General features: G+C 44.6%; 1 protein-coding gene across 1 annotated transcript in view; it reads left to right on the top strand.

Moving 5' to 3' along the window:
• Positions 1-12993, top strand: part of LOC142664175 (disintegrin and metalloproteinase domain-containing protein 9-like) — a 77472-nt gene that overhangs the window by 32273 nt on the left and 32206 nt on the right. Inside the window, exons 5-8 of the mRNA XM_075843200.1 lie at positions 1613-1691; positions 2260-2339; positions 3340-3508; positions 4607-4669. Coding sequence (XP_075699315.1) covers positions 1613-1691; positions 2260-2339; positions 3340-3508; positions 4607-4669 — 391 coding nt within the window. The remainder of the gene's footprint in view (positions 1-1612; positions 1692-2259; positions 2340-3339; positions 3509-4606; positions 4670-12993) is intronic.

The following is a 12993-nucleotide window of genomic DNA, read 5'->3' as shown; positions in this document are numbered from 1 at the left end:
TGCGTCGAAACGCGTAGCCTACCTCTCAATAAACATCGATATTGACATTAGCAGCGCCTTGTATCGGTCCCCCTTTTTTCTATCCTTTACTTGGGATATTAGTAATCATTTTGGCCAAAAGGACGCAAGCTCGCAATCCACGACAAGGATCCCCAGACTTGCGAGTCAGAATGTTCCTGATGTACAGACAGAACCGATAAAAACAAGGGGACATATACAAAACCACCGAAAAAGGCCATACTTACAAATGGCCAAAATGATTACTAATACCCCAGGTATTTTTCATTATTACATATATTCGCTTCTCTTGGACACAGCCGGGTCTTTGATGCTGGGAGAGCATGGTGTGTTGTTGTTTGGCATAGCAAGCAGGGTAGCCCGCTCTATGAACTATCAAGGCTTCACAAATAGGCTTCTACCTGGCTATACACGTTGTGCCTCATGACGTACACACTATCCCTCCATGTTTCACACACTTGCACCCCATTATCCATTTATTTCTATTGAGGCACTTCACTCATTACTGCCCCCTATATTTCACTTATAGTATTACACTTGCACACACACTATTCATTTATTATTTCTTACTACACATCCCATGCACCACACACACCACTCCCCTCAAGACCAGTGGGAGTGGCTATTATTATTTAAAGCACCTGCTCACTCCATCAGCCCTTCTGACCTGGCTGTGTCCATTTGTAAGTATGGCCTTTTTCGGTGGTTTTGTATATGTCCCCTTGTTTTTATCGATTCTGAATCTGTTACACGCTGCACAGAGGAGAAATATTGGAACACCACTCAGTATTAACAGAGCTTACCCAATAAAGATCTCATATAAAATTATGGTGAACATTAACTTAAAACTTACCAAACTTTTTAGGTGACTTTTCAGAATAAGCTGTCATATGTATGTACATGAGGAATAACACTATTTCTGGCTGTCATATGACTTTTATTTTACATTATTTAGCAGTTTTCCCCTCTGCAGGCTCTATCTTTTATTCTCAGTTGTCCCTCAGCTAGTGGGTGGGGGCATAAAGGCTATCATGTCTTCTATACACTTAGAGATATGAGAGCAGGATTCTCTTCGTCTTTCTAGCACCTATATGTATAGAAGCTGCAGAAGCATGGAGGACATCATAAAGCAGTAATGAGCAGTGTAACTGTGAATTTCAGCACTGGGGTGAAGCAGTAACACTTACCAAAAGCTGCTGCACGTCAGTATGTGTATTTCTTACTCGGCTCCTGCTCCCCCCTCCCTTCTTCATAGACTTGAATGGGCAGCTTCTGTGTCTTTGTGTCTCCTCCCTCCTCCTGCTCACCTCTCCTTAGACTTGGATTGGCAACGTGTCTGTGTCTCTTTCTCTCTCTGCTCCCTCCTCCTACTCCTCCTCCCATTTAACACAAATGTTAACAGTAAGTAAATTTGATATATATAAGGTATACTATTAAAACAGCATACATTGTTAGTGTCCATTTAATAAAAAAATGTGTTGGAACTCTCAGTGGGGAATGAGGCCCATACTTTTTGCTAAGGGATATGGGATTTCTGTTGAGAATTTAAAATGTAGACACTGATCGTGTTCTGTTTATTTGCATTCATCCATAGAGATTTTGTGAGTAAAGACTTTGAGCACTTTACCTACAGCAAAAGTGGTGGACTGAAGGCCCTCAATCGCACAGTACCGGTATGTTTCATCACAAGTGTCTCAGTTGTGGATGTGTGATGAGTGATCAGTATTCTCCATCAACCCACTCGTGCTACAAAGTCTGTCCTGATCTCTCCAGAAGTTAAAAATAAAAATATATAGTTTTGATAAACTATAAGGACCGGTTCATATCAGCGTTGGCTTTCCGTTCAGGGGTTTTGTCGGAGGTTTCCATCGTGGAACCCCTCAACGGAAAGTCAAATGGAAACCTTAGCTTCCGTTTGCATCACCATTGATATCAATGGTGACGGAAACATTGCTAATGGCTTCCGTTTGTCACTGTTCCGGCAGGTTTCTGTTTTTTCAACAGAATCAATAGCGCAGTCGACTGTAGTCCTTAGAGCAGGTGTTCAATTCCCAGTGGCACCACCACAGGGGAAATGAAAATCAATGGACTGTCTGTATAACGCGAGAGATGGCCTTTATTTACCCAGAATTCCCTAAAAAAAAAGTATTTTTTAAAACAGACAAACCCCTATCACAATAGATGTTGTCTTTTTAGATATATTTCAGATGACAGATTAATATTAGGTGTTTTTATTTGCAGAAGTACTCCTGTTATTATCATGGACAGGTAGAAGGAATAGAGAATTCTGTTATCGCACTCAGTGACTGTCATGGTCTCAGGTTAGTTCCCATACATGTACTTTCATTTACCAAGACAAAAACTTATTATGGTGAGAACATGTATGAGCTGGATATGAACTCCAACCCAACATAACACAATTACCACTTAAAGAATATGCCGTTCTAGTTCTGAGTGGAGTTGGCATTATAGAACAAACTACTCTTTCCTAATCTGATCCTTCCGCCCAATAGATTGTATGCCTTCCATAACAGCATTTTTATATGGGTGGTTGTCCTGAAGTCATCCATTTGACTGGTCGAAATCCAACCTGCTGATCTAAATCACGTTCCTCCCCCCCCCCCCCCCCCCGCGATGGCAGGCGTCATGGAACGGTTTGCCAGTCACCATACACATGAAATTATTGTCAACGACGCTTCCGGCCGCCCGCCGTGCTGAGAGATGCAACACGGCACCGTCCACTTGAATAGGGCTGTTTTGCAGTTACCTTCACATCGAGTGGCAAGAGCGGCGCTGTTCAAGTTAAAAGCCAAAGGGACCTCTGTTTCCTCGTTCGGATCAGTGGGGGTCCTAGAGGTTGGACCTTCACCGATATAATGTCCTAAAATATCCTAGCAATATGCCATAACATGATATGATAGTTATACCCCTATATTCCCGCATCTATACAGTAATGTACGGTCAGCTGAGGTGGAATCATGTATTAACACCTATTTAGATAGCAGTTTGTCAGAATGCGTACATAATATTGTCAACTTTACTAAGAGGATGCTTTATTTTGTAATGAACTGCAAAGGGACCGCATAATAACCCAAAAATATTGAAAGCTGCCGCACTTGCTACTTTTATTTTCTCTGAACTCTATAATTTATTCATTCTTGTTAAATGCAACTGGGAAATTAGCAACACATGATATAGGTTCATGGCTCTCATCTCCATTATACAGTTGTTTTTTTCTTTTTTGGGGAATTCATGTTGGGTTTTTTTTTGTGTGATAATGTTTTACTACTGTTATGGTAACTACTTATTTATTCATGACAGGGGAGTCATGTACTTGAGTGAGGAGCATTACGGGATTGAGCCTATGGAGCATCCCTTTCATGGAGCACACCGACTGTACCGGATAGATGAGCCTGAAGGGTCCTCTATGTGCGGTGTGGGGGCGGAAGCCATGGACACTTTACTGCCATCATATTTTCAACTCCGTAGGGTAAATGCCTAAATGTCTTAATGCCATTTACATCTTTATGTTGTTTAATGATTCAAGCCATGTATAAATAGCTTCTTTTTTTTTAACAATTTTTTCCCAAATGTTTTACTATTTTCTTCCAAAATGTTTCTATGTAAAAGATTTTAAATGTTCGCTTACAGAAACGTTGACCAAATGGAGGACTGTGCCGGTTTTACATAGAAGTGAGCCGTGAAAAATACCCCAAAAATCCACAAGGAACACAACTTTCCACAGGCCTCAAAACTGTCTAACAGTAAAACTGTCTTTGTTGCCCATAGCAACCAATCAGAGCTGAGTTTAAGAAATGACAGCAGAGCTCTGATTGGTTGCTACGGGCAGCAAGGACAGTTTTACTGGTATGTCCTGTTCACACTGAGTTTTTTGGCATTGTTTTTTGATGCGCTGAATCTGCGCCAAAAATGACCGAAATCGCCCTCATTGATTTCAATGGGAGGCAGAGGCGTTTCTTTTCCCGGGTGGCTTTCGGGCGCTCGTGGGGAAAAAGCAGCATGTCAGTTCCAGCGTTTCCTGGCACTTTTCACTGCGTTTTTTGCCCGCGGTCCTTGCATTAGCTTCAATGGCCATGAGCGAAAAAACAACCCTGAAAAAAAGCGCAGGTAGTTCAAAATCTGTCTTAAAATTCCTTCAGAAATTCTGAGGCAGATTTTTTTCTGTCTGCAAAAACGTGTGAACAGGGCAAGACAGTTTTGTTATCACGCCTTGTAGTGGGGCCAGTTCGGCCAATGCATTTTTCTTCTCTGTATATGAATGGGATTGTATTGATTCCCGTCCACACACAGCACTAGTAAGCCAGGCCATCGCTAAAGGAACATTTTCAAATATGTTTTACTCAAAATAAATCTCAACTATGATTGCCAGTGCCGAAAAGTGTGAGTGAAAATAATGCAGACTCCATAAGACTTGTATAAGCCATAACATAGATATAACTTTTGAGGTTTACCACTATGGGTGACCTATTTTATTCATTGTATATCATTTTTGTATTATTGCTGCCTGGTTGTTATTCTGTGTATATTGCATAAATATATTGAGTGTTTTTTTATGTCTGTGCAGAAGAAGCGAGATGTTCTTGCAATAACCAGTTACGTAGAGCTTGGAGTAGTGGTGGATAATCTTAGGGTAAGAAATCAATCTCTATGTTCTTCTCCATATGGCTTATCATGTAGAACATGAATTTTACAAAACAGAGGTCATCAAGATACACTAAGTGGCTATTTTATCAGAGACACCCATCTAGTAGGGGGTTGGACCACCTTTGGCCTTCAGAACCACAGCAATTTGTCATGGCATAGCTTCCACTAGGTGTTGGCTGCAGTAATATTGGCCCATGTGGACAGGATAGCTTCTCGCAGTTGCCTTTAAAGTGTCTTTCATGTAAATATCGGCCATGAAGGGTGAACTTTCTCGGCCACAATACTTAGGTAAGCCCTACTGTTCAAACGTCCATCCACAGGTATCTAAGGAGCCAGGGTGTGTCAAGATAACGTTCCCCACACCGTTACTCCAACTCCACCAGCCTGAACTGTTCACATCTGACAGGAAGCGTTCATCGATTCATGCTGTAGCGTCAAATTCTGACTCTGCATATTGCCCCAGAAATCTGGATTCATCTGACTAGGCGATGTTTTTCCACTGCTCAGTGATGCCATGTTTGCCCTCTTGTGCCTACTGGAGTCTTGCCTGTCTGTTTGGCACTCAAACTGGTCGCCTGCTGTTATATCCCATCAGTGCTAAGGAACGAGTCGTGTTGGCTTGGTTTCTTCTGTATCTGGAAAATTCTACAATAAAAATTTAGATTATGAAAAAAAAGAAACGAGTCGTGCATTTGGACACGTTAGTTGGGGCACCTGCGTTGCATTCAACTGCAATTTGCTTGACTGTGCACTGCCTGTTCGTCAGAACAATTCTTGACATCCTCCTATCACCCCTTTCGTCGACGAGTTGTTGACATTTACAGGTCCCCTTTCGCTGGATATTTTTACTTGATCACACCATTCTTGGTATACTTTCAACACTGTTGCATGAGAAAACCCCACAAGGTTGGCAATTTGTTAAATACTCGCCCCAGCTGGTCTAACACTGATGACCATGCCTTGCTCAAAGTCGCTCAGCTCACTCTATATTCGAGTTCTAATGTGAAACTGATCCACAGAAAACTCGCTCACATGATTTTATACTGCGTCCGGGGTGATGTGTCTAATTTCCATACAGGGAAGCTCCAATCCTGAGAGGCAGGTGTCTCTAATAAAGTGGCAATTCAGTGTATATTCCAGTGACAACAAAATTCAACTTGCCCCTTGCTGCATAAGTGTTTTTATATTTAAATATAAATATATATACATATATATATATATATATATATATATATATATATATATATATATATATATATATATATATATATATATATATATAGCAAAGTCCTCCAAAATACGAGGCAGCACACCTTGATAGTGAAAAAGTGGATTTATTTACCACAAGCATGTGGTGAATAAATCCACTTTTTCACTATCAAGGTGTGCTGTCTCGTATTTTGGAGGACTTTACTTGGTATTTAGGGACACTGGTCACGTGTCCTAACGGGAATATTGCACCCTGACCGCACGTATTTGGAAAACGGTGCTGCTTGTTTATCCTTTGTTTTTTATATATATATTATTTTTTTAATTTATTTTTATATATATATATATATATATATATATATATATATATATATGTATATGTATATACATGTGTGTATATATATATACTGTATATATATATATATATATATATATATATATATATATATATATACTGTTCCTTCTTAATGAATTAGAATATCATTTATTTCAGTAATTAAATTCAAAAAGTGAAGCTCATTATAATGACGGGGGTGGGGAGACAGACAAGTGAGCCCTAATCTACCCACCACTCAGTCCCTGCCTACTTGCAACGACCTGCCCTAGGTGACGGGGTACAACTGGGCGACGGTCCCTATGCTCAATAAGTGCACGACAGACAAACAGACAAGGGTACACAGAGCTAGGGGGAGAAAGGGGCAGTTGCCCACGGCATCACCGTGAGCAACAAGAGAAGTGAACAAGCCGAGTCAAACCAGGAGAGTACGAGGTGCCAAACGCAGAGCAGAAGAGTAGTAAACAAGCCGAGTCAAACCAGGAGTGTACGAGGTACCAAACGCAGAGCAGGAGAGTAGTCAGCAAGCCGGGGTCAATATGAAGCAAGGACAATGGTACAAGCAGCTGCAGCAGAGCCAGGAAACCAAACGAGAAGAATCACAAGCAAAGGAGGAACAGGAAAGGCAGGTATAAATAGACAGAGGGCGGGAGCTAGCTCCGTCTGGCCAGGCTGTGATAGGTTCTCCCACTCCTAAGCCTGCCACCCTGAGTGGTGGAAGATGGAGTCAGTCTCACAGACATAGAAGCAGGTGCAGACTGATTATCTATGGGCGTTAACCCCGAAGCTGTGCCTGGCAGATCCTTTACAGTACCCCCCTTTTATGAGGGGCCACCGGACCCTTTATAAGTGGACCTGGTTTACTGGGGAAACAAAGGTGAAACCTCCTGACCAATATCCCAGCGTGAACATCCCGAGCGGGTACCCAAGTCCTCTCCTCAGGCCCGTATCCTCTCCAATGGACCAGGTACTGGAGGGAGCCTTGGACCATCCTGCTGTCCACAATCTTGGCCACCTCGAATTCTGCCCCCTCAGGGGTGAGAACAGGGACCGGAGGTTTCCTCGAGGGAGCCAAGGACGGGGAGCAGCGTTTAAGGAGGGAGGCATGGAACACGTCGTGTACTCGAAAAGATGGGGGCAACTCCAGTCGGAAGGAGACAGGATTGAGGACTTCAATGACCTTGTACGGTCCTATAAACCGGGGAGCAAACTTCTTGGACGAGACCTTAAGGCGCAAATTTTTAGACGATAGCCACACCAGATCCCCGACCATAAACAAGGGGTTAGCAGAACGTTTTCTATCTGCCTGAGTTTTTTGTATGCTCTGGGACGCCTCTAGGTTCTTCTGAACCTGAGCCCAGACTGTGCACAGTTCTCGATGAACGACTTCTACCTCGGGATTGTTGGAACTACCAGGTGAAACGGAAGAGAACCGTGGATTAAACCCAAAATTACAGAAAAAGGGGGAGACCCCTGACGAGTTACTGACCCGGTTATTAAGGGAAAATTCGGCGAGGGGAATGAATGAGACCCAATCATATTGACAGTCAGAGATAAAACACCTTAAATATTGTTCTAGAGACTGATTAGTCCTCTCAGTTTGGCCATTAGTTTCAGGATGGAAGGCAGAGGAGAAGGACAGATCAATCTCCAACTTTTTACAGAAGGCTCTCCAAAACAATGAAACAAATTGTACCCCTCTATCAGAAACAATATTGACAGGGACTCCATGGAGACGCAGGATGTGTTTGACAAACAAGGTAGCTAACGTCTTAGCATTGGGTAGTTTTTTGAGGGGCACAAAGTGGCACATCTTACTGAAGCGGTCTACTACAACCCACACCACCGACTTGCCTTGAGATGGAGGCAAATCGGTGATAAAATCCATGGAGATATGGGTCCAAGGTCTCTGGGGAATGGGCAAAGAACATAGTAAGCCCGCTGGTCGGGACCTGGGAGTCTTGGACCTAGCACAAACTTCACAAGCGGCGACGTAGGCCTTAACGTCTTTAGGCAACCCAGGCCACCAATAGTTTCTGGCAATGAGGTGCTTGGTACCCAGGATGCCTGGATGGCCAGATAGTGCAGAGTCATGATTTTCCCTAAGTACCCTTAGCCGGAATTGCAGGGGAACAAACAGCTTGTTCTCAGGAAGGCTCCCGGGAGCTGAACCTTGATCAGCCGCAATTTCAGAGACTAAATCAGAATCAATAGCGGAAATGATTATACCTGGAGGCAAAATACAAGCAGGATCTTCCTCCGAAGGAGGGCTGGCCATGAAGCTACGTGACAGTGCATCAGCCTTAACATTTTTAGACCAGCCCTATAGGTAACCACAAAGTTGAATCTGGTAAAAAATAACGCCCAACGAGCTTGTCTCGGGTTTAGCCTCCGGGCAGATTCTAGGAAAACCAGATTCTTGTGGTCGGTAAGGACCGTTACCTGGTGCCTAGCCCCCTCCAGGAAGTGGCGCCACTCTTCAAATGCCCATTTAATGGCTAAGGGTATGTTCACACGGCCTATTTACGGACGTAAATCGGGCGTTTTTGCCCCGATTACGCCCGAAAATAGCGCCTCAATAGCGCTGACAAACATCTGCCCATTGAAAGCAATGGGCAGACGTTTGTCTGTTCACACGAGGCGTCTATTTACGCGCCGCTGTCAAATGACGGCGCGTAAATAGACGCCCGCGTCAAAGAAGTGACCTGTCACTTCTTTGGCCGTAATTGGAGCCGTTATTCATTCACTCCAATGAATAGCAGCGCCAATTACGGCCGTAATTGACGCGGCGTTGAAGCTCCTGCACATACCGGTACGGCTGAAATTATAGTGATGTTTTCAGGCTGAAACATCCCCGTAATTTCAGCCGTAACGGACGCCCTCGTGTGAACATACCCTAAGAGTTCGCGGTTGCCAATATCATAGTTACTCTCAGTGGGTGAAAACTTCCTGGAGAAGTAGGCACAGGGACGGAGATGGGTGAGGGACCTGGTACCCTGGGACAAGACAGCCCCCACTCCCACCTCGGACGCGTCAACCTCCACGATAAAAGGCTCCATTTGGTTGAGCTGAACCAGCACCGGGGCCGAGATAAAGCACTTCTTAAGGACCTCAAAAGCCTGGAAAGCCTCAGGAGGCCAGTGGAGGAGATCAGCACCTTTGCGAGTGAGATCCGTAAGAGGCTTAGCGATGACCGAGAAGTCAGCAATAAACCTCCTGTAATAATTAGCGAACCCCAGGAAGCACTGTAACGCCTTCAGGGAGGTAGGTTGGACCCATTCCGCCACAGCCTGGACCTTGGCGGGGTCCATGCGGAATTCATGAGGAGTGAGGATTTGGCCCAAAAATGGTATCTCCTGCACCCCAAACACACATTTTTCGGTCTTTGCAAACAGTTTGTTTTCTCGAAGGACCTGGAGCACCTTCCTGACATGCTCAATATGGGAGGACCAGTCCTTGGAAAACACAAGTATGTCATCAAGGTACACTACAAGAAATAACACCAGGTAGTCTCTTAAAATCTCATTTATGAAATTCTGGAAGACCGCGGGAGCATTACACAACCCAAAGGGCATGACGAGGTATTCGAAATGACCTTCGGGCGTGTTAAACGCAGTCTTCCACTCATCCCCCTCTTTGATGCGGATAAGGTTATACGCCCCCCGTAGATCAAACTTAGAGAACCATTGGGCCCCCTGAACCTGATTAAAGAGATCAGGAATCAGAGGAAGGGGATACTGGTTCCTTACAGTGACCTTATTCAAGCTTCGGTAGCCAATGCATGGCCTAAGACCACCATCCTTCTTCCCTACGAAGAAGAAGCCAGCACCTACCGGAGAAGTAGAGTGGCGAATGTAACCCTTGGCCAGGCATTCCTGGATATACTCTCTCATGGCTTCACGTTCGGGACAAGAGAGATTAATTATCCTACCCTTAGGGAGCTTAGCTCCTGGTACCAAATTGATTGTGCAATCATATTCTCTATGAGGAGGTAACACTTTGGAGGCCTCCTTAGAGAAAACATCGGCGAAGTCCTGAACAAACTCAGGTAGCGTGTTCACCACCTCAGGGGGAGAAATAGAATTAACAGAAAAACATGACGTCAAGCATTCATTACCCCACTTGGTAAGGTCCCCAGAATTCCAGTCAAACGTGGGATTATGCAACTGCAACCAGGGAAGGTCTAAAACCAATTCGGACGATAATCCCTGCATTAACAGTACAGAGCACTGCTCCAAATGCATGGAGCCAACAAGGAGTTCAAAAACAGGGGTATGCTGTGTAAAATAACCATTAGCAAGAGGAGTGAAGTCGATACCCACTACCGGGACAGGTTTAGGCAAATCAATCAAAGGCATAGCTAGAGACATAGCAAATTCCACAGACATGATATTAGCAGAAGACCCTGAATCCACGAAGGCACTGCCGATAGCAGACCTACCACCAAAAGAGACCTGAAAGGGAAGCAAGATTTTATTACGTTTCATATTTACGGGAAATACCTGTGCCCTCCCCGATGATCACTTAGGTGCGGAAGTTCTCCGGCTGCATTCTTACGCTTAGGACAGTTGTTCACTTAATGCTTGTCATCCCCACAGTAGAAGCAGAGACCATTCTTCCTGCGGAAATCTCTACGTTCTTGGGGGGACACGGAGGCCCCGAGTTGCATATGTACCTCCGAGTCTTCCGGGGAGGAACGAAGCAACTGAACCTCGGGAGGCATCATGGGGGAGTCAGAGGAGAAAACATCAAGACGTTCAAGTCGTCGTTCCCTGAGACGTCGGTCAAGTCGTACCGCTAAAGCCATAACCTGGTCTAGGGAGTCAGAAGAGGGATAACTAACTAGCAGATCTTTCAGGGCGTTCGATAGACCCAACCTAAACTGGCACCTTAAGGCAGGGTGATTCCACCGAGAAGCTACGCACCACTTCCTAAAGTCAGAGCAATACTCCTCAACAGGTCTTTTACCCTGACGTAAGGTCACCAGCTGACTCTCGGCAAAAGCAGTCTTGTCAGTCTCGTCATAGATGAGTCAGAGAGCAGAAAAGAAAAGATCAACGGAGGAAAGTTCAGGGGCATCAGGAGCCAAGGAGAAGGCCCATTCTTGGGGCCCTTCCTGGAGCCGGGACATAATTATACCCACCCGCTGGCTCTCAGAACCTGAGGAGTGGGGCTTTAAACGAAAATAGAGCCTACAACTCTCCCGAAAGGAGAGAAAAGTCTTCCGGTCCCCTGAGAACCGGTCGGGCAACTTGAGGTGGGGTTCAAGAGGTGAGGTGAGGGGGACTACCATGGTAGCATCAGGCTGGTTGACCCTCTGAGCCAGGGCCTGGACCTGTAGGGAGAGACCCTGCATTTGCTGAGCCAGGGTCTCAAGGGGGTCCATAGTGGTGTCAGGGACCAGGGTAGACTAGGTATGGGCTTGTGATTATGTAATGACGGGGGTGGGGAGACAGACAAGTGAGCCCTAATCTACCCACCACTCAGTCCCTGCCTACTTACAACGACCCGTCCTAAGCGACGGGGTACAACTGGGCGACGGTCCCTACGCTCAATAAGTGCACGACAGACAAACAGACAAGGGTAGACAGAGCTAGGGGGAGAAAGGAGCAGTTGCCCACAGCAACACCGTGAGCAACAAGAGAAGTGAACAAGCCGAGTCAAACCAGGAGAGTACGAGGTGCCAAACGCAGAGCAGAAGAGTAGTAAACAAGCCGAGTCAAACCAGGAGTGTACGAGGTACCAAACGCAGAGCAGGAGAGTAGTCAGCAAGCCGGGGTCAATATGAAGCAAGGACAATGGTGCAATCAGCTGCAGCAGGGCCAGGAAACCAAACGAGAAGAATCACAAGCAAAGGAGGAACAGGAAAGGCAGGTATAAATAGACAGAGGGCGGGAGCTAGCTCCGTCTGGCCAGGCTGTGATAGGCTCTCCCACTCCTAAGCCTGCCACCCTGAGTGGTGGAAGATGGAGTCAGTCTCACAGACATAGAAGCAGGTGCAGACTGATTATCTATGGGCGTTAACCCTGAAGCTGTGCCTGGCAGATCCTTTACACTCATACATTATATAGATTCATTACATATATATATATATATATATATATATATATATATATATATATATATATATATATATATATAGAAAAATAAAATTTGCAGCCTCTGGCTTGACAAAGATCCTACTGTAGGATTGAAACGTTGCTGTTGTTTTGGATTGAATAAACCACCACTTTTTTTCATGTTGGAGTGCTGCAAATTTTCTTTTTCTATATATTACTATACGTCCTAGGATCGGGACGTTTTGCTGGGCACCTGGTCGATTATTCATTAGTGAGTGCTGCTGCCTTCTTGTTTGCTATATATATATATATATATATATATATATATATATATATAATTTAGATGACAAGGTGCGGAGTAGAACCAGAAAATCAAGCCGAAACTTTCCATTCCGTATCTTATGAATATGCCATGAGTTTCTAATCGGTGAAAGGTTGGGCAGCTAAGACCCCCACATCTCAGAAGAATGATGGTCCAGTGTAATTCACCGCTCCTCTGGAAGATATAGAAAATGTCAAGAAAGCTTGCTTGGTTGTTTCTGTTGTTTCTGTTGCACTCCAAGCTATCCACTTTGGTTTAGGATGGCAGAGGGGTGTCGTGTGTCCCCCATTCTCCCAATCTGTGAAGCTTCAATCATTGGATATGCTATGTCTTTCGCTGGAAGAATACCTCTTTAAAGTCCATAATCCATATAAACACATGTTAAT

Source organism: Rhinoderma darwinii, chromosome 11, assembly GCF_050947455.1.
Source record: "Rhinoderma darwinii isolate aRhiDar2 chromosome 11, aRhiDar2.hap1, whole genome shotgun sequence".
In the NCBI taxonomy this organism is placed as follows: Eukaryota; Metazoa; Chordata; class Amphibia; order Anura; family Rhinodermatidae; genus Rhinoderma; species Rhinoderma darwinii.
This window is presented reverse-complemented; position numbering and strand designations above follow the sequence as displayed.